The following is a 22325-nucleotide window of genomic DNA, read 5'->3' as shown; positions in this document are numbered from 1 at the left end:
TGAGACTGCTCTCCGTTTACTACATTCGTTTACTACATAGTACATTTGTGTCAGTACAGCATGTAGCGTTATAACAGCTGAAGCCCTAGTGTGACAGAGCTCAGCCTTGTATAATGGTCTGTGCTTTGTATGCTGGTCATCAGAACGGGCTCAGCATTGTATGCTGGTCATCAGAACAGGCTCAGCATTGTATGCTGGTCATCAGAACGGGTTTAGCATTGTATGCTGGTCATCACAACTGGCTTAGCATTTATGCTGGTCATCAGAATGGGCTGAGCATTGCATACTGGTCATCAGAACAGGCTCCGCATTGTATACTGGTCATGAGAACAGGCTTAGCATTGTAGGCTGGTCATCATAACAGGCTCAGTATTGTATGCTGGTCATCAGAATGGGATCAGCCTTGTATGCTGGTCATCAGAACAGGCTCAGCATTGTATGCTGGTCATCAGAACGGGCTCAGTATTGTATGCTGGTCATCAGAACTGGTTCAGAATGTATGCTGGTCATCACAACTGGCTTAGCATTTATGCTGGTCATCAGAATGGGCTGAGCATTGCATACAGGTCATCAGAACGGGCTCAGCATTGTACACTGGTCATCAGAATGTGCTCAGCATTGTATGCTGGTCATCAGAACAGGCTCAGCATTGTATGCTGGTCATCAGAACAGGTTTAGCATTGTATGCTGGTCATCACAACTGGCTTAGCATTTATGCTGGTCATCAGAATGGGCTGAGCATTGCATACTGGTCATCAGAACGGGCTCCGCATTGTATACTGGTCATGAGAACAGGCTCAGCATTGTAGGCTGGTCATCATAACAGGCTCAGTATTGTATGCTGGTCATCAGAATGGGATCAGCATTGTATGCTGGTCATCAGAACAGGCTCAGCATTGTATGCTGGTCATCAGAACGGGCTCAGTATTGTATGCTGGTCATCAGAACGGGCTCAGAATTGTATGCTGGTCATCACAACTGGCTTAGCATTTATGCTGGTCATCAGAACGGGCTGAGCATTGCATACAGGTCATCAGAATGGGCTCAGCATTGTCACTGGTCATCAGAATGTGCTCAGCATTGTATACTGGTCATAAGAAGGGGTCAGCATTGTATACTGGTCATCAGAAGGGGCTCAGCATTGTATACAGGTCATCAGATGGGGCTCAGCATTGTATACAGGTCATCAGATGGGGCTCAGCATTGTATGATGGTCATCAGAAGGGGCTCAGCATTGTATACAGGTCATCAGATGGGGCTCAGCATTGTATGATGATCATCAGAAGGGGCTCAGCATTGTATACAGGTCATCAGATGGGGCTCAGCATTGTATACTGGTCATCAGATGGGGCTCAGCATTGTTTGATGGTCATCAGAAGGGGCTCAGCATTGTATGATGGTCATCAAAAGGGGCTCAGCATTGTATACAGGTCATCAGATGGGGCTCAGCATTGTATACAGGTCATCAGATGGGGCTCAGCATTGTATACAGGTCATCAGATGGGGCTCAGCATTGTATGATGGTCATCAGAAGGGGCTCAGCATTGTATACAGGTCATCAGATGGGGCTCAGCATTGTATACAGGTCATCAGATGGGGCTCAACATTGTATGATGGTCATCAGAAGGGGCTCAGCATTGTATACAGGTCATCAGATGGGGCTCAGCATTGTATGATGGTCATCAGATGGGGCTCAGCATTGTATACTGGTCATCAGATGGGGCTCAGCATTGTTTGATGGTCATCAGAAGGGGCTCAGCATTGTATACAGGTCATCAGATGGGGCTCAGCATTGTATGATGGTCATCAAAAGGGGCTCAGCATTGTATACAGGTCATCAGATGGGGCTCAGCATTGTATACAGGTCATTAGATGGGGCTCAGCATTGTATACAGGTCATCAGATGGGGCTCAGCATTGTATGATGGCCATCAGATGGGGCTCAGCATTGTATACAGGTCATCAGATGGGGCTCAGCATTGTATGATGGTCATAAGAAGGGGCTCAGCATTGTATACTGTTCATCAGAAGGGGCTTGAGAATTATATACTGGTCACCGCAATGTACTGGCTGTCAGATTGAGGCTCTCCGTACTTTTTACTGATGACCAGATGGGGTGGTGCATTTTATACTTGTCATTATATTAGATTCTGTTTAGCTTATTGGCGATATTACCTATTTCATGTTAGCTATTGTATTGTATTTGATTGTAGCTATTTGCAATGAATTTTGTAATAAATGTTAATGGCTCACAGCGCTGTCCATAGCCTGTTACAGTTCAAAATATCTACCCTAAAGCAAAGGTAGAACAAATCACGAAGAATGCTCAATGCAATAATACAGGGCAGCAGGAGGGGGGTGAAGTGGTCGCTGTAGTCTAGTTTATAAGTTTACACATTAATTAATATTTGAAGAAACCTATTGCCCTTGTGATGGAGCCTTGTTGCCCTAGTGCAGCTGCATTGGTGCAGTATACTATTCACACCCGAAGACACCATCCAGTAACAATGGGAATAATGTGACTCCTCATTCTGCATTCGGTTCCTAATGTCTGCTAAAGTCTGGGAGCTTTCATCCGTGTTCCTGTAATGGTAATTTAGCTACTCAGCGCCAGCTTCAAAGAGAGAGACTTATATCATGCGCGCTGTGATCTGTCCTGATAGGCAAATCTACATAAAGGTTGCGTGCAGCTAACATGAGTCAGGAGTGAGACGTGGTCCTGGGTGACTGCTATACAGGTGCCCACATTGCTGGCAGCAGGCAGCGGTAAGCATTATTTACTTGGTGAGGAACCAGGGCTATTTCTCAGTAGGAACAAGCAGGAACTCAGGGCCTAAGTCACTACAGATCGCTATTCTGCTTATACGCATGCAACGCAGTTGCTAATATCAGCGGTGATATGTAAATGTTTGCATTTGCAATGTGATCGCAGCCTGACATAAGGACGCCCACTTCCCCTTACTCACATCCGTATACTTGGCCAATATAGAGAAACAATCGGTAACATCGAGTAACATCGGACAGTTAATGAAGCCCAGACCTTACTCAGGAATTCCTTACTTTTATGCAAGCTGTGAGGCCTCTGGCGGCATCTGGTATCGCAGTGGATAATTTATGCACGCCCCTGCAATGGCGTTGAAACGCACTTGCACGTCTTCACCCAACCACCCTCCAAATCACCCACCACAAACGGCACTTCCGGTCAATCACTCTGCCATGGGTCTGCGTAGCCTCTGTGATCGCAGTTCCGATCACAGCGTCTGCAATGCGCACGCACACTGCGATGCATGAGCAGTGCAAATTAATCGACCAATTGCCTGCGTATAAGCAACTGCGCTCCTTGCTGAATCAGGCCCACAGTTCCTGAAACTCTCATTAACTATGACGTAATTTCCTGGGCAAAAATATATTTTCCATAAGATAAGTTTTATTTTAAAGGCCCTTTTGAGTGCCTTCTTTTCTAAATACTATATATATGTACATATAACATATATATATATATATATATATATACAGTATATATATAAAAGTATATAAAAAATAAAATAAATATCTATATAAAATTGATTTTCTAATGCTCTACCGAAATTAGCTCCACCCACAGTTCCTGAACCTATGTGAGGAACTGTCTATACTCAGGACTTGGCCATTGTGCCACTTTGTTCCCTGATCTGCCACCTGTTGGCAGAAGTTATTGCTCGCTTGGTACCCTGTTTGGTTTTCCATAACAGTAAGTGTACCATATGTACTTAATAAAATGTTGTTGACATGTAATTATCGGCCCAGTTAAGCTAATTGAAATCTTCCAATTGCCTAATTAGTCATTAGGGGTATCCCAGGGGTTCTAAACCAAGTCCCAACATTTTTACCTTTATAATAGGGATTTTTTTCCCAACTTTGAACCTGCTCTGAATCTGCGAGACAATAAATCTGCATTAATTCCTATTGAAATTACCGTGGCTGAATTACTTGCAGCCAAATCGATTACCACAAACCCAGCGGCTGGTCGAAATTTCACGTGAAGCGGGAAAAAGAAAATTAACGCTCAGGAATTAAAAATGCCCCTTGGGATTAAATTTACAAAGCAGCAGTTCTCCAAATGTAAAAACGTCTATAACATTAAATTCAATACCACACGGGGTTTGCATTTAATAGCATTGCCATTTTAAAAGTCCAAGGCTATACTTTCTTAGTACATCTAGGCCTGCTACCCTGCTGTTCTCACCAAGCTACCGGCATGCTGGGTGACACCATCATATGTATTCCACAAACTGCACTCATGTACATCAAGCTAGGTTTCACAACACCTGGGAGTCCCCTGTCCTGTCAGGACTCATTCATAAATTGTATATTTGCACTGTATTCTGCACATAATGTTTATTTCTTACTAATATTAAAGCACCAGCAAACAACTAAAAAACAAAACTACCAATAGACAGCAACTGAACAGCGCCACCAAATGGTCATTTAAAAACATACTTGGTAGTTGTTGCATCTAACAACAGGTGCACAGGTGCACAGTGTAACTGTGTTTGGGCAGAGCCACGACCTCCATCTGTTTCATGTCACTGTCTGTATAATAGTTTTTTGTATAATGAATGTACAGAGCTACATCTTATGTTGGCATATTATATACTGAGAATTATAATAACAATAATCCAGTTTATTATCTGTTTAGGACGTAACCATGAGCTCTATCTCCTCACAGTGTCATATTCGCAGAGGACGCGCTCTCACGCCGAGGAACGCCTTTTCAAGAGCTTGTTCAGTGGATATAATAGATGGTCCAGGCCGGTACCAAATACCTCAGATGTCGTCATTGTCAAATTTGGTTTATCCATCGCCCAGCTTATAGACGTGGTGAGTGTCGCATAAATGTACTATTTTATATATACATGTCACGCAGAAAGATGGTTTATTTATTATAGAGTCAGAAATGAGTGTAGTTCCTGCATCCCATTGAGGTTGGATTACCATATTGGATGGACCTGGTCACTCAACCTTGGAACCAGGGGCCTGATTCAGACCCGCTCGCGAGAGCATAGCGCTCGCAAGCGGGTTGATGGTGGCCCAGTGCGCACGCGTGGTGTGCGCAACACACATGCACAAGCCCCGTAGCGAGTGAGACCTTCACTCGCTCCGGAACTTGCAGCAAAACGGGGCGGCTGTCGATGTTGATCGACAGCTCGCCCCGTTTTGTAGGCGGGGAGGGGGGGTGGCTGAACAAACGGAGGTGATCCTGAAGGAACGCCTTCCGTTTGTGGGCGGCCCTATTGACATCACTCGTATTGTGGTATTGTGAGTGTTGAGACCCTACCACAAGGGTCTCCTCTCAATGCCGATGGTTGCGATAATCGCGACCATCGCCAGGCCACTCGCACAAGCTGTGGGTGATCACCCACAGCTGTGCGAGTGGCCTGCAGGCCGAAAAAAAAAAAAAAAAGGAATGCCCTGATTCAGAGCGAGCGCACGCAAATAGCGTGCGCCTCTGAATCAGGCCCCTGGTCCCATGGGGCCCCGACTAGTTACATCTGTTGGTTGAAGGTTATCTCCAGTCTTCTTAATGCTTCTCCCAGACCCCCTCCTCCCATCCCCACCTATTGTAGTAAAATCAATGAACTACATAGTCCAGGAACACCCACTCACTAGATTTATACTGGATGCAGCAGAGCCTGAAGATTTCAGAAATGTTCCAGACTTGTTTAGGTTGCAAAGTGGCAGCCCACAGGCCCTGAATCACCCAATCAGCTGCAGTGTACCAACAATTACACGTAAGATTGCTTTCCACATTCAGTACATTTCAGCACCATATCAAGATGGGTAATTGGATACCGGTGGAGCTCTTGGAGAGGATCATCCATGGTTTTATTAATTGGGGTAGACAGAAGAGACTGGCATTCTCACTCCCAGATTCCATGCATCAACAGTCATTGCAATACATAAAATATAAACAAGAACAGAAAGTACCAACTGTGACACTAAACTCGCCAAAGACTTCTACTCAGGGGAGTGACTAGGTATTTGAAGGCCTTATAGCAAAAGTTTGGAAGGGCCCCTATGTACCACCCAATGGTGAAACTTGTATATAACACATGCAGTGTCGGACTGGGGAATAAAGGGCCCACAGGGGGAATGCACTGGTAAGGGCCCACTGGGGGAATGCACTGGTAAGGGCCCACAGGGGGAATGCACTGGCAAGGGCCCACTAGGGGAATGCACTGGTAAGGGCCCACTGGGGGAAAGCACTGGTAAGGACCCACTGGGGGAATGCACTGGTAAGGGCCCACTGGGGGAATGCACTGGTAAGGGTCCACAGGGGGAATGCACTGGTAGGGGTCCACAGGGAGAATGCACTGGTAAGGGCCCACAGGGGGGATGCACTGGTAAGGGCCCACTGGGGGAATGCACTGGTAAGGGCCCACAGGGGGAATGCACTGGTAAGGCCCCACTGGGGGAATGCACTGGTAAGGGCCCACTGGGGGAATGCACTGGTAAGGGTCCACAGGAGGAAAGCACTGGTAAGGGTCCACAGGGGGAATGCACTGGTAAGGGTCCACTTGGGGAATGCACTGGTAAGGGCCCACAGGGGGAAAACACTGGTAAGGGCCCACTGGGGGAATGCACTGGTAAGGGACCACAGGGGGAATGCACTGGTAAGGGCCCACAGGGGGAATGCAATGGTAAGGGCCCACAGGGGGAAAACACTGGTAAGGGACCACAGGGGGAAAGCACTGGTACTGGCCCACTGGGGGAATGCACTGGTAAGGGCCCACAGGGGGTATACACTGGTAAGGGTCCACAGGAGGAATGCACTGGTAAGGGACCACTGGAGGGTAGTGGAACAAAGGGGTGTAATGAGCCACCAGAGGGGCAGAAGGAAAGAAGAATTAACTACCCAGTAACCGCCCCTGACTGATCCCTCTTCCCTTCTGGCACAGTCAAAGTGGTGGGGGTATAATTGTAACCCCTGTGAGGCTGCTCTCTGCCCCCTCCAATCCACATGAAATAAATAGGCACTGCTGTGAGCACTAGTAGATGGTACTGTAACTATTAAAGAAGCAGCCAGACCACTTCATAAAGGAATATATATATAACATGTAGCCACACTGTGGGCCTGATTCAGATAAGTACGATATTGCCATCGCTGCTGTGGTTTTGTACGCAGAAGATATGCAAAAATATGCTAATGTCGCAGACAACGGGATTTGTATTGAGACGCCCACAGACACCATCATAAATCCAAGCAACTGCGTACTAATATGGAGCCGCATGCACGGATTGCTAAATGGCCTCCTGAGTAACCCTAGGGTCACACAGAGTGGCTGTCTAAACTGAGATGCCGGAGCCATGTTTTGTGTGTATGGAATCGCAGGCGTGGGGAAGAGGGAGAGACATGGGGAAGAGAAGATGGAAGGGGGGAGAGGGAGAGACGTAGGGAAGAGAAGATGGGAGGGGGGAGAGACATGGGGAAGAGGAAGAGAAGATGGGAGAGGGAGTGACCTGGCTAAGAGGAAGAGAAGATGGGAGGGGGAGAGGGAGAGACATGGAGAAGAGAAGATGGAAGGGGGGAGAGGGAGAGACACGGGGAAGAGAAGATGGAAGGGGGGAGAGGGAGAGGCATGGGGAAGATAAGATGGGAGGGGGAAGAGGGAAAGGCATGGGGAAGAGAAGATGGGAGGGGGAGAGGGAGAGACATGGGGAAGAGAAGATGGGAGGGGGTAGAGGGAGAGACATGGGGAAGAGAAGATGGAAGGGGGAGAGGGAGAGGCATGGGGAAGACAAGATAAAAGGGGGAGAGGGAGAGGCATGGGGAAGAGGAAGAGAAGATGGGAGGGGGAGAGGGAGAGACATGGGGAAGAGGAGGAGATGAAGGAGGGTGGGAGATTGATAGACATGGGTAAGAGGAAGAGAAGATGGGAAGGGGAGAGGGAGAGACATGGGGAAGAGTAGATGGGAGGGAGAGAGGGAGAGACATGGGGAAGAGAAGATGTGACGGGGAGAGGGAGAGACATGGGGAAGAGAAGATGGAAGGGGGGAAAGGGAGAGATGTGGGGAAGAGAAGATGGGAGGGGGGAGAGACATGGGGAAGAGGAAGAGAAGATGGGAGGGGGAGCGACCTGGCTAAGAGGAAGAGAAGATGGGAGCGGGGAGAAGGAGAGGCATGGGGAAGAGACGATGGGAGGGGGGAGAGGGAGAGACATGGAGAAGAGAAGATGGAAGTGGGGAGAGGGAGAGACACTGGGAAGAGAAGATGGAAGGGGGGGAGAGGGAGAGGCATGGGGAAGAGAAGATGGGAGGGGGAAGAGGGAAAGGCATGGGGAAGAGAAGATGGGAGGGGGGATAGGGAGAGACATGGGGAAGAGAAGATGGGAGGGGGAGAGGGAGAGACATGGGGAAGAGAAGATGGAAGGGGGAGAAGGAGAGGCATGGGGAAGTGAAGATGGAAGGGGGAGAGGGAGAGGCATGGGGAAGAGGAAGAGAAGATGGGAGGGGGAGAGACATGGGGAAGAGGAAGAGAAGATGGGAAGGAGGAGAGGGAGAGACATGGGGAAGAGTAGATGGGAGGGAGAGACATGGGGAAGAGAAGATGGGACGGGGAGAGGGAGAGACATGGGGAATAGAAGATGGGAAGGAGGAGAGGGAGAGACACGGGGAAGAGTAGATGGTAGGGGGGAGAGGGAGAGACATGGGTAAGAGAAAATGGGAGCAGGGAGAGGGAGAGACCTGGGGAAGAGGAAGAGAAGATAGGAGCGGGGAGAGTGAGAGACATGGGGAAGAGGAAGAGAAGATGGGAGGGGGAGAGGGAGAGACATAGGGAAGAGAAGATGGGAAGGTGGAGAGACATGGGGAAGAGGAAGAGAAGATGGGAGGAGGAAGAGGGAGAGACATGGGGAAGAGTAGATGGGAGGGAGAGAGGGAGAGACATGGGGAAGAGAAGATGGGATGGGGGAGAGGGAGAGACATGGGGAAGAGAAGATGGGAAGGGGGAGAGGGAGAGACACGGGGAAGAGTAGATGCTAGGGGGGAGAGGGAGAGACATGGGTAAGAGAAAATGGGAGCAGGGAGAGGGAGAGACCTGGGGAAGAGGAAGAGAAGATGGGAGCGGGGAGAGTGAGAGACATAGGGAAGAGAAGATGGGAAGGGGGAGAGACATGGGGAAGAGGAAGAGAAGATGGGAGGGGAAAGAGGGAGAGACATGGGGAAGAGAAGATGGGAGGGGGAGAGGGAGAGACATGGGGAAGAGAAGATGGGAGGGGGAGAGGGAGAGACATCGGGAAGAGAAGATGAGAAGGGGAGAGACATGGGGAAGAGGAAGAGAAGATGGGAGGGGGTAGAGGGAGAGACATGGGGAAGAGGAGAGACATGGGGAAGGGGGAGAGACATGGGGAAGAGGAAGAGAAGATGGGAGGGGGAAGAGGGAGAGACATGGGGAAGAGAAGATGGGAGGGGGGAGAGGGAGAGACATGGGGAAGGGAAGATGGGAAGGGGGAGAGACATGGGGAAGAGAAGATGGGAGGGGGGGAGGGAGAGACATGGGGAAGAGTAGATGGGAAGGAGAGAGGGAGAGACATGGAGAAGAGAAGATGGGACAGGGACAGGATCACACACAGAATCCAAGGAAACCCATTTGCAAAGAAACAACAAGAGTAGCATCTCCAATAAAAATAATATTCAGAGATGAAGAGGAAAACCCCTTGAATTAAAAGGAAGCCATATCAATGTTTATTATGAAAAGGTGATCAAGGATCTTTGTGAGAGTGAAGTGAATGTTTAGAAGAAACACAACCTAAAAAATTAAGAAAAGGCGGCTTTGAAAAAATTTCAAAATAACACGGATATCGTTTTAAAACAAGCTAAGGAGAGGGGGCTGGTAATTATGGATCGACCTTATTATCTTAAGGGGGCTACAAGACTTCTAAACGATAATGATTCATACATGAAATTAGATAATGATCCTACAGATGAACTGAGGACATATTTTGCACTTGTGCATCACATATATTCTAGATTATTTGTTTCAGGGTATGTATTTTTTTGTCTTTGTTCCATACACTTTCCCATATATATATAAATTTATATATATATATATATATATATATTATACACAAAGGGGCATATACAATTGGGCGCAAGGTTTAGCGAGTAAAAAAACCTTGTGCTCAATTACAGAATACCACGGGTATGCATGCTCGCGCTACCCGCAGTATTCAATTAAAAAAATAGTGGTCACAGGGTTTTCAGCTCTGAAAACCCCGTGCCGCGTAAAATGAAGAGAAAAAAAAAACACCTACCTGGCAGGGGGTCTCTGCGGCTCCCAGTGGCTTCCCCTCTCTCTTCTTACTGGAGAGGGGGCTGTTGGGAGTCCCGGGGACTGATGGGAGGAGCAAAGGCTGCTGAGAGATCTAGCTCTCCCAGTACCCATTACGGGGGGGCCACACACAAACACACTCATACACACTTTCATACACCACACACACTGACATACTCACCCTGCTGCAGAAGAGCCGGCTCACGACGCTGGATGCAGAAGAAGATGCAGAAGACAGCACTTCGGAAGGTGAGTAATTAAGGACTAATTAAGCTAATTGGATACTTCCAATTGCTTAATTAGTCCTCAGGGGGGGTGCCGCGGGGGTGTCAGAGCAAGTTCCGGTGATTTTTCCTAAAATCATCGATTTTAGGAAAAATCATGTTTGCTCAGGACGTGCATAAATAAAAACTCCCTGCGTGTGTTTTATAAAACCATGCACCTAATAGAATAGCAAAAAAACAGCACCTGCAGGAAAAGGTGTGGGTTTTTTGCTATTCCCGCTCCCAATTGAATATGCCCCAAAGAGATGGGGAAGAAGGGGAGATGGGGAGAGACAGGGACAGAGAAGAGGGTGGGGAGGAGTGATGGGGAAGAAGGTGAGATGGGGAGAGTGAGAGATGGGGAAGACAGGGAGATGGAGAGACAGGGAGAGAGAAGAGAGTGTGGGGAGGGGTGATGGGGAAGAAGGTGAGATGGGGGAGAGTGAGAGATGGGGAAGACAGGGAGATGGAGAGACAGGGAGAGAGAAGAGAGTGTGGGGAGGGGTGATGGGGAAGAAGGTGAGATGGGGAGAGTGAGAGATGGGGAAGACGGGGAGAGACAGGGAGAGAGAAGAGAGGGGGGTGATGGGGAAGAAGGTGAGATGGGGAGAGACAGGGAGAGAGAAGAGAGGGGGGGTGATGGGGAAGGTGAGATGGGAGAGTGAGAGATGGGGAAGACGGGGAGATGGGGACAGACAGGGAGAGAGAAGAGAGGGTGGGGAGGTGATGGGGAAGAAGGTTAGATGGGGAGAGACAGGGAGAGAGAAGAGAGGGGGGGTGATGGGGAAGAAGGTGAGTTGGGGAAGAAGGTGAAATGGGGGAGAGTGAGAGATGGGGAAGAAGGTGAGATGGGGGAGAGTGAGAGATGGGGAAGACGGGGAGATTGGGAGAGACAGGGAGAGAGAAGAGAGGGTGGGGGGGTGATGGGGAAGAAGGTTAGATGGGGAGAGACAGGGAGAGAGTAGAGAGGGAGGGTGATGGGGAAGAAGGTGAGTTGGGGCAGAGTGAGAGATGGGGAAGACGGGGTGATGGGGGAGAGTGAGAGATGGGGAAGACGGGGAGATGGGGAGAGACAGGGAGAGAGAAGAGAGGCGGGGGTGATGGGGAAGAAGGTGAGATGGGGAGAGATAGGGAGAGAGAAGAGAGGCGGGGTGATGGAGAAGAAGGTGAGATGGGGAGAGACAGGGAGAGAGAAGAGAGGGGGGGTGATGGGGAAGAAGGTGAGATGGGGGAGAGTGAGAGATGGGGAAGGTGAGATGGGGGAGAGTGAGAGATGGGGAAGAAGGTGAGATGGGGGAGAGTGAGAGATGGGAAAGAAGGTGAGATGGGGGAGAGTGAGAGAGATGGGGAAGAAGGTGAGATGGAGGTGAGTGAGAGATGGGGGAGAAGGTGAGATGGAGGAGAGTGAGAGAGATGGGGAAGAAGGTGAGATGGGAGAGAGTGAGAGATGGGGAAGAAGGTGATATGGGGGAGAGACAGGGAGAGAGAAGAGAGGGGGGGTGATGGGGAAGAAGGTGAGATGGGAGAGAGTGAGAGATGGGAAAGAAGGTGAGATGGGGGAGAGTGAGAGAGATGGGGAAGAAGGTGAGATGGAGGTGAGTGAGAGATGGGGGAGAAGGTGAGATGGAGGAGAGTGAGAGAGATGGGGAAGAAGGTGAGATGGAGGAGAGTGAGAGATGGGGAAGAAGGTGAGATGGGAGAGAGTGAGAGATGGGGAAGAAGGTGAGATGGGAGAGAGTGAGAGATGGGGAAGAAGGTGATATGGGGGAGAGACAGGGAGAGAGAAGAGAGGGGGGGTGATGGGGAAGAAGGTGAGATGGGAGAGAGTGAGAGATGGGGAAGAAGGTGAGATGGGGAGAGATAGGGAGAGAGAAGAGAAGGGGGGTGATGGTGAAGAAGGTGAGATGGGGAGAGACAGGGAGAGAGAAGAGAGGGGGGGTGATGGGGAAGAAGGTGAGATGGGGAGAGACAGGGAGAGAGAAGAGAGGGGGGGTGACGGGGAAGAAGGTGAGATGGGGGAGAGTGAGAGATGGGGAAGAAGGTGAGATGGGGAGAGACAGGGAGAGAGAAGAGAGGGGGGGTGATGGGGAAGAAGGTGAGATGGGGAGAGACAGGGAGAGCGAAGAGAGAGAGATGGGGAACAAGGTGAGATGGGGGAGAGTGAGAGATGGGGAAGAAGGTGAGATGGGGGAGAGTGAGAGATGGGGAAGACGGGGAGATGGGGGGGAGTGAGAGATGGGGAAGAAGGTGAGATGGGGTAGAGTGAGAGATGGGGAAGAAGGTGAGATGGGGAGAGTGAGAGATGGGGAAGACGGGGAGATGGGGAGACACGGAGAGAGAAGAGAGGTGGGGGTGATGGGGAAGACCGGGAGATGGGGAGAGACAGGGAGAGAGAAGAGAGGCAGGGTTGATGGGGAAGAAGGTGAAATGGGGAGAGACAGGGAGAGAGAAGAGAGGGGGGTGATTGGGAAGAAGGTGAGATGGGGAGAGTGAGAGATGGGGAAGACAGGGAGATGGAGAGAGACAGGCAGAGAGAAGAGAGGGTGGGGGGGTGATGGGGAAGAAGGTTAGATGGGGAGAGACAGGGAGAGAGAAGAGAAGGGGGGGTGATGGGGAGAGTGAGAGATGGGGAAGAAGGTGAGATGGGGGAGAGTGACAGATGGGGAAGAAGGTGAGATGGGGAGAGTGAGAGATGGGGAAGACGGGGAGATGGGGGGGAGTGAGAGATGGGGAAGAAGGTGAAATGGGGGAGAGTGAGAGATGGGGAAGATGGGGAGATGGGGGAGAGTGAGAGATGGGGAAGAAGGTGAGATGGGGGAGAGTGAGAGATGGGGAAGAAGGTGAGAGGGGGAGAGACAGGGAGAGAGAAGAGAGGGGGGGTGATGGGGAAGAAGGTGAGATGGGGAGAGACAGGGAGAGCGAAGAGAGAGAGATGGGGAAGAAGGTGAGATGGGGGAGAGTGAGAGATGGGGAAGGTGAGATGGGGGAGAGTGAGAGATGGGGAAGACGGGGAGATGGGGGGGAGTGAGAGATGGGGAAGAAGGTGAGATGGGGGAGAGTGAGAGATGGGGAAGAAGGTGAGATGGGGAGAGTGAGAGATGGGGAAGACGGGGAGATGGGGAGACACGGAGAGAGAAGAGAGGTGGGGGTGATGGGGAAGACCGGGAGATGGGGAGAGACAGGGAGAGAGAAGAGAGGCAGGGTTGATGGGGAAGAAGGTGAAATGGGGAGAGACAGGGAGAGAGAAGAGAGGGGGGTGATTGGGAAGAAGGTGAGATGGGGAGAGTGAGAGATGGGGAAGACAGGGAGATGGAGAGAGACAGGCAGAGAGAAGAGAGGGTGGGGGGGTGATGGGGAAGAAGGTTAGATGGGGAGAGACAGGGAGAGAGAAGAGAAGGGGGGGTGATGGGGAGAGTGAGAGATGGGGAAGAAGGTGAGATGGGGGAGAGTGACAGATGGGGAAGAAGGTGAGATGGGGAGAGTGAGAGATGGGGAAGACGGGGAGATGGGGGGGAGTGAGAGATGGGGAAGAAGGTGAAATGGGGGAGAGTGAGAGATGGGGAAGATGGGGAGATGGGGGAGAGTGAGAGATGGGGAAGAAGGTGAGATGGGGGAGAGTGAGAGATGGGGAAGAAGGTGAGAGGGGGAGAGACAGGGAGAGAGAAGAGAGGGGGGGTGATGGGGAAGAAGGTGAGATGGGGAGAGACAGGGAGAGCGAAGAGAGAGAGATGGGGAAGAAGGTGAGATGGGGGAGAGTGAGAGATGGGGAAGGTGAGATGGGGGAGAGTGAGAGATGGGGAAGACGGGGAGATGGGGGGAGTGAGAGATGGGGAAGAAGGGGAGATGGGGAGAGACAGGGAGAGAGAAGAGAGGGGGGGTGATGGGGAAGAAGGTGAAATGGGGGAGAGTGAGAGATGGGGGAGAGAGAGATGGGGAAGATGGGGAGAAGGGGGAGAGTGAGAGATGGGGAAGAAGGTGAGATGGGGGAGAGTGAGAGATGGGGAAGGAGATGAGATGGGAAGAGTGAGAGATGGGGAAGACGGGGAGATGGAGGAGAGTGAGAGATGGGAAGAAGGTGAGATGGGGAAGAAGGTGAGATGGGGGAGAGTGAGAGATGGGTCAAGAAAGTGAGATGGGGAGAGTGAGAGATGGGGAAGAAGGTGAGATGGGGGAGAGTGAGAGATGGGGAAGAAGGTGAGATGGGGGAGAGTGAGAGATGGGGAAGAAGGTGAGATGGGGGAGAGTGAGAGATGGGGAAGGTGAGATGGGGGAGAGTGAGAGATGGGGAAGAAGGTGAGATGGGGGAGAGTGAGAGATGGGAAAGAAGGTGAGATGGGGGAGAGTGAGAGAGATGGGGAAGAAGGTGAGATGGAGGTGAGTGAGAGATGGGGGAGAAGGTGAGATGGAGGAGAGTGAGAGAGATGGGGAAGAAGGTGAGATGGGAGAGAGTGAGAGATGGGGAAGAAGGTGATATGGGGGAGAGACAGGGAGAGAGAAGAGAGGGGGGGTGATGGGGAAGAAGGTGAGATGGGAGAGAGTGAGAGATGGGAAAGAAGGTGAGATGGGGGAGAGTGAGAGAGATGGGGAAGAAGGTGAGATGGAGGTGAGTGAGAGATGGGGGAGAAGGTGAGATGGAGGAGAGTGAGAGAGATGGGGAAGAAGGTGAGATGGAGGAGAGTGAGAGATGGGGAAGAAGGTGAGATGGGAGAGAGTGAGAGATGGGGAAGAAGGTGAGATGGGAGAGAGTGAGAGATGGGGAAGAAGGTGATATGGGGGAGAGACAGGGAGAGAGAAGAGAGGGGGGGTGATGGGGAAGAAGGTGAGATGGGAGAGAGTGAGAGATGGGGAAGAAGGTGAGATGGGGAGAGATAGGGAGAGAGAAGAGAAGGGGGGTGATGGTGAAGAAGGTGAGATGGGGAGAGACAGGGAGAGAGAAGAGAGGGGGGGTGATGGGGAAGAAGGTGAGATGGGGAGAGACAGGGAGAGAGAAGAGAGGGGGGGTGACGGGGAAGAAGGTGAGATGGGGGAGAGTGAGAGATGGGGAAGAAGGTGAGATGGGGAGAGACAGGGAGAGAGAAGAGAGGGGGGGTGATGCGGAAGAAGGTGAGATGGGGAGAGACAGGGAGAGCGAAGAGAGAGAGATGGGGAACAAGGTGAGATGGGGGAGAGTGAGAGATGGGGAAGAAGGTGAGATGGGGGAGAGTGAGAGATGGGGAAGACGGGGAGATGGGGGGGAGTGAGAGATGGGGAAGAAGGTGAGATGGGGGAGAGTGAGAGATGGGGAAGAAGGTGAGATGGGGAGAGTGAGAGATGGGGAAGACGGGGAGATGGGGAGACACGGAGAGAGAAGAGAGGTGGGGGTGATGGGGAAGACCGGGAGATGGGGAGAGACAGGGAGAGAGAAGAGAGGCAGGGTTGATGGGGAAGAAGGTGAAATGGGGAGAGACAGGGAGAGAGAAGAGAGGGGGGTGATTGGGAAGAAGGTGAGATGGGGAGAGTGAGAGATGGGGAAGACAGGGAGATGGAGAGAGACAGGCAGAGAGAAGAGAGGGTGGGGGGGTGATGGGGAAGAAGGTTAGATGGGGAGAGACAGGGAGAGAGAAGAGAAGGGGGGGTGATGGGGAGAGTGAGAGATGGGGAAGAAGGTGAGATGGGGGAGAGTGACAGATGGGGAAGAAGGTGAGATGGGGAGAGTGAGAGATGGGGAAGACGGGGAGATGGGGGGGAGTGAGAGATGGGGAAGAAGGTGAAATGGGGGAGAGTGAGAGATGGGGAAGATGGGGAGATGGGGGAGAGTGAGAGATGGGGAAGAAGGTGAGATGGGGGAGAGTGAGAGATGGGGAAGAAGGTGAGAGGGGGAGAGACAGGGAGAGAGAAGAGAGGGGGAGTGATGGGGAAGAAGGTGAGATGGGGAGAGACAGGGAGAGCGAAGAGAGAGAGATGGGGAAGAAGGTGAGATGGGGGAGAGTGAGAGATGGGGAAGGTGAGATGGGGGAGAGTGAGAGATGGGGAAGACGGGGAGATGGGGGGAGTGAGAGATGGGGAAGAAGGGGAGATGGGGAGAGACAGGGAGAGAGAAGAGAGGGGGGGTGATGGGGAAGAAGGTGAAATGGGGGAGAGTGAGAGATGGGGGAGAGAGAGATGGGGAAGATGGGGAGAAGGGGGAGAGTGAGAGATGGGGAAGAAGGTGAGATGGGGGAGAGTGAGAGATGGGGAAGGAGATGAGATGGGAAGAGTGAGAGATGGGGAAGACGGGGAGATGGAGGAGAGTGAGAGATGGGAAGAAGGTGAGATGGGGAAGAAGGTGAGATGGGGGAGAGTGAGAGATGGGTCAAGAAAGTGAGATGGGGAGAGTGAGAGATGGGGAAGAAGGTGAGATGGGGGAGAGTGAGAGATGGGGAAGAAGGTGAGATGGGGGAGAGTGAGAGATGGGGAAGAAGGTGAGATGGGGGAGAGTGAGAGATGGGGAAGGTGAGATGGGGGAGAGTGAGAGATGGGGAAGAAGGTGAGATGGGGGAGAGTGAGAGATGGGAAAGAAGGTGAGATGGGGGAGAGTGAGAGAGATGGGGAAGAAGGTGAGATGGAGGTGAGTGAGAGATGGGGGAGAAGGTGAGATGGAGGAGAGTGAGATAGATGGGGAAGAAGGTGAGATGGGAGAGAGTGAGAGATGGGGAAGAAGGTGATATGGGGGAGAGACAGGGAGAGAGAAGAGAGGGGGGGTGATGGGGAAGAAGGTGAGATGGGAGAGAGTGAGAGATGGGAAAGAAGGTGAGATGGGGGAGAGTGAGAGAGATGGGGAAGAAGGTGAGATGGAGGTGAGTGAGAGATGGGGGAGAAGGTGAGATGGAGGAGAGTGAGAGAGATGGGGAAGAAGGTGAGATGGAGGAGAGTGAGAGATGGGGAAGAAGGTGAGATGGGAGAGAGTGAGAGATGGGGAAGAAGGTGAGATGGGAGAGAGTGAGAGATGGGGAAGAAGGTGATATGGGGGAGAGACAGGGAGAGAGAAGAGAGGGGGGGTGATGGGGAAGAAGGTGAGATGGGAGAGAGTGAGAGATGGGGAAGAAGGTGAGATGGGGAGAGATAGGGAGAGAGAAGAGAAGGGGGGTGATGGTGAAGAAGGTGAGATGGGGAGAGACAGGGAGAGAGAAGAGAGGGGGGGTGATGGGGAAGAAGGTGAGATGGGGAGAGACAGGGAGAGAGAAGAGAGGGGGGGTGACGGGGAAGAAGGTGAGATGGGGGAGAGTGAGAGATGGGGAAGAAGGTGAGATGGGGAGAGACAGGGAGAGAGAAGAGAGGGGGGGTGATGCGGAAGAAGGTGAGATGGGGAGAGACAGGGAGAGCGAAGAGAGAGAGATGGGGAACAAGGTGAGATGGGGAGAGTGAGAGATGGGGAAGAAGGTGAGATGGGGGAGAGTGAGAGATGGGGAAGACGGGGAGATGGGGTGGAGTGAGAGATGGGGAAGAAGGTGAGATGGGGGAGAGTGAGAGATGGGGAAGAAGGTGAGATGGGGAGAGTGAGAGATGGGGAAGACGGGGAGATGGGGAGACACGGAGAGAGAAGAGAGGTGGGGGGGTGATGGGGAAGAAGGTTAGATGGGGAGAGACAGGGAGAGAGAAGAGAAGGGGGGGTGATGGGGAGAGTGAGAGATGGGGAAGAAGGTGAGATGGGGGAGAGTGACAGATGGGGAAGAAGGTGAGATGGGGAGAGTGAGAGATGGGGAAGACGGGGAGATGGGGGGGAGTGAGAGATGGGGAAGAAGGTGAAATGGGGGAGAGTGAGAGATGGGGAAGATGGGGAGATGGGGGAGAGTGAGAGATGGGGAAGAAGGTGAGATGGGGGAGAGTGAGAGATGGGGAAGAAGGTGAGAGGGGGAGAGACAGGGAGAGAGAAGAGAGGGGGGGTGATGGGGAAGAAGGTGAGATGGGGAGAGACAGGGAGAGCGAAGAGAGAGAGATGGGGAAGAAGGTGAGATGGGGGAGAGTGAGAGATGGGGAAGGTGAGATGGGGGAGAGTGAGAGATGGGGAAGACGGGGAGATGGGGGGAGTGAGAGATGGGGAAGAAGGGGAGATGGGGAGAGACAGGGAGAGAGAAGAGAGGGGGGTGATGGGGAAGAAGGTGAAATGGGGGAGAGTGAGAGATGGGGGAGAGAGAGATGGGGAAGATGGGGAGAAGGGGGAGAGTGAGAGATGGGGAAGAAGGTGAGATGGGGGAGAGTGAGAGATGGGGAAGGAGATGAGATGGGAAGAGTGAGAGATGGGGAAGACGGGGAGATGGAGGAGAGTGAGAGATGGGAAGAAGGTGAGATGGGGAAGAAGGTGAGATGGGGGAGAGTGAGAGATGGGTCAAGAAAGTGAGATGGGGAGAGTGAGAGATGGGGAAGAAGGTGAGATGGGGGAGAGTGAGAGATGGGGAAGAAGGTGAGATGGGGGAGAGTGAGAGATGGGGAAGAAGGTGAGATGGGGGAGAGTGAGAGATGGGGAAGGTGAGATGGGGGAGAGTGAGAGATGGGGAAGAAGGTGAGATGGGGGAGAGTGAGAGATGGGAAAGAAGGTGAGATGGGGGAGAGTGAGAGAGATGGGGAAGAAGGTGAGATGGAGGTGAGTGAGAGATGGGGGAGAAGGTGAGATGGAGGAGAGTGAGAGAGATGGGGAAGAAGGTGAGATGGGAGAGAGTGAGAGATGGGGAAGAAGGTGATATGGGGGAGAGACAGGGAGAGAGAAGAGAGGGGGGGTGATGGGGAAGAAGGTGAGATGGGAGAGAGTGAGAGATGGGAAAGAAGGTGAGATGGGGGAGAGTGAGAGAGATGGGGAAGAAGGTGAGATGGAGGTGAGTGAGAGATGGGGGAGAAGGTGAGATGGAGGAGAGTGAGAGAGATGGGGAAGAAGGTGAGATGGAGGAGAGTGAGAGATGGGGAAGAAGGTGAGATGGGAGAGAGTGAGAGATGGGGAAGAAGGTGAGATGGGAGAGAGTGAGAGATGGGGAAGAAGGTGATATGGGGGAGAGACAGGGAGAGAGAAGAGAGGGGGGGGGTGATGGGGAAGAAGGTGAGATGGGAGAGAGTGAGAGATGGGGAAGAAGGTGAGATGGGGAGAGATAGGGAGAGAGAAGAGAAGGGGGGTGATGGTGAAGAAGGTGAGATGGGGAGAGACAGGGAGAGAGAAGAGAGGGGGGGTGATGGGGAAGAAGGTGAGATGGGGAGAGACAGGGAGAGAGAAGAGAGGGGGGGGTGACGGGGAAGAAGGTGAGATGGGGGAGAGTGAGAGATGGGGAAGAAGGTGAGATGGGGAGAGACAGGGAGAGAGAAGAGAGGGGGGGTGATGCGGAAGAAGGTGAGATGGGGAGAGACAGGGAGAGCGAAGAGAGAGAGATGGGGAACAAGGTGAGATGGGGGAGAGTGAGAGATGGGGAAGAAGGTGAGATGGGGGAGAGTGAGAGATGGGGAAGACGGGGAGATGGGGGGGAGTGAGAGATGGGGAAGAAGGTGAGATGGGGGAGAGTGAGAGATGGGGAAGAAGGTGAGATGGGGAGAGTGAGAGATGGGGAAGACGGGGAGATGGGGAGACACGGAGAGAGAAGAGAGGTGGGGGTGATGGGGAAGACCGGGAGATGGGGAGAGACAGGGAGAGAGAAGAGAGGCAGGGTTGATGGGGAAGAAGGTTAAATGGGGAGAGACAGGGAGAGAGAAGAGAGGGGGGTGATTGGGAAGAAGGTGAGATGGGGAGAGTGAGAGATGGGGAAGACAGGGAGATGGAGAGAGACAGGCAGAGAGAAGAGAGGGTGGGGGGGTGATGGGGAAGAAGGTTAGATGGGGAGAGACAGGGAGAGAGAAGAGAAGGGGGGGTGATGGGGAGAGTGAGAGATGGGGAAGAAGGTGAGATGGGGGAGAGTGACAGATGGGGAAGAAGGTGAGATGGGGAGAGTGAGAGATGGGGAAGACGGGGAGATGGGGGGGAGTGAGAGATGGGGAAGAAGGTGAAATGGGGGAGAGTGAGAGACGGGGAAGATGGGGAGATGGGGGAGAGTGAGAGATGGGGAAGAAGGTGAGATGGGGGAGAGTGAGAGATGGGGAAGAAGGTGAGAGGGGGAGAGACAGGGAGAGAGAAGAGAGGGGGGGTGATGGGGAAGAAGGTGAGATGGGGAGAGACAGGGAGAGTGAAGAGAGAGAGATGGGGAAGAAGGTGAGATGGGGGAGAGTGAGAGATGGGGAAGGTGAGATGGGGGAGAGTGAGAGATGGGGAAGACGGGGAGATGGGGGGGAGTGAGAGATGGGGAAGAAGGTGAGATGGGGGAGAGTGAGAGATGGGGAAGAAGGTGAGATGGGGAGAGTGAGAGATGGGGAAGACGGGGAGATGGGGAGACACGGAGAGAGAAGAGAGGTGGGGGTGATGGGGAAGACCGGGAGATGGGGAGAGACAGGGAGAGAGAAGAGAGGCAGGGTTGATGGGGAAGAAGGTGAAATGGGGAGAGACAGGGAGAGAGAAGAGAGGGGGGTGATTGGGAAGAAGGTGAGATGGGGAGAGTGAGAGATGGGGAAGACAGGGAGATGGAGAGAGACAGGCAGAGAGAAGAGAGGGTGGGGGGGTGATGGGGAAGAAGGTTAGATGGGGAGAGACAGGGAGAGAGAAGAGAAGGGGGGGTGATGGGGAGAGTGAGAGATGGGGAAGAAGGTGAGATGGGGGAGAGTGACAGATGGGGAAGAAGGTGAGATGGGGAGAGTGAGAGATGGGGAAGACGGGGAGATGGGGGGGAGTGAGAGATGGGGAAGAAGGTGAAATGGGGGAGAGTGAGAGATGGGGAAGATGGGGAGATGGGGGAGAGTGAGAGATGGGGAAGAAGGTGAGATGGGGGAGAGTGAGAGATGGGGAAGAAGGTGAGAGGGGGAGAGACAGGGAGAGAGAAGAGAGGGGGGGTGATGGGGAAGAAGGTGAGATGGGGAGAGACAGGGAGAGCGAAGAGAGAGAGATGGGGAAGAAGGTGAGATGGGGGAGAGTGAGAGATGGGGAAGGTGAGATGGGGGAGAGTGAGAGATGGGGAAGAAGGGGAGATGGGGAGAGACAGGGAGAGAGAAGAGAGGGGGGGTGATGGGGAAGAAGGTGAAATGGGGGAGAGTGAGAGATGGGGGAGAGAGAGATGGGGAAGATGGGGAGAAGGGGGAGAGTGAGAGATGGGGAAGAAGGTGAGATGGGGGAGAGTGAGAGATGGGGAAGGAGATGAGATGGGAAGAGTGAGAGATGGGGAAGACGGGGAGATGGAGGAGAGTGAGAGATGGGAAGAAGGTGAGATGGGGAAGAAGGTGAGATGGGGGAGAGTGAGAGATGGGTCAAGAAAGTGAGATGGGGAGAGTGAGAGATGGGGAAGAAGGTGAGATGGGGGAGAGTGAGAGATGGGGAAGAAGGTGAGATGGGGGAGAGTGAGAGATGGGGAAGAAGGTGAGATGGGGGAGAGTGAGAGATGGGGAAGGAGGTGAGATGGGAAGAGTGAGATATGGGGAAGACGGGGAGATGGAGGCGAGTGATAGATGGGGAAGGAGGTGAGATGGGAAGAGTAAGAGATGGGGAAGACGGGGAGATGGGGGGGAGTGAGAGATGGGGAAGAAGGTGATATGGGGGAGAGTGAGAGATGGGGAAGAAGGTGAGATGGGGAGAGTGAGAGATGGGGAAGAAGGTGATATGGGGGAGAGTGAGAGATGGGGAAGAAGGTGAGATGGGGAGAGTGAGAGATGGGGAAGAAGGTGAGATGGAGGAGAGTAAGA

The 22325-nt window shown here is 52.6% G+C and overlaps 1 protein-coding gene across 1 annotated transcript in view; it reads left to right on the top strand.

Moving 5' to 3' along the window:
• The window catches only part of CHRNA2 (cholinergic receptor nicotinic alpha 2 subunit), a 124762-nt gene that overhangs the window by 59314 nt on the left and 43123 nt on the right, over positions 1-22325 (top strand). Inside the window, exon 3 of the mRNA XM_088447537.1 lies at positions 4708-4859. Coding sequence (XP_088303663.1) covers positions 4708-4859 — 152 coding nt within the window. The remainder of the gene's footprint in view (positions 1-4707; positions 4860-22325) is intronic.

The sequence above is a fragment of the Taudactylus pleione genome, unplaced genomic scaffold (assembly GCF_031769625.1).
Source record: "Taudactylus pleione unplaced genomic scaffold, aTauple2 ptg000434l, whole genome shotgun sequence".
In the NCBI taxonomy this organism is placed as follows: domain Eukaryota; kingdom Metazoa; phylum Chordata; class Amphibia; order Anura; family Myobatrachidae; genus Taudactylus; species Taudactylus pleione.
The sequence above is the reverse complement of the archived record's forward strand: the minus strand, read 5'-3'. Positions and strand labels throughout refer to the sequence as shown.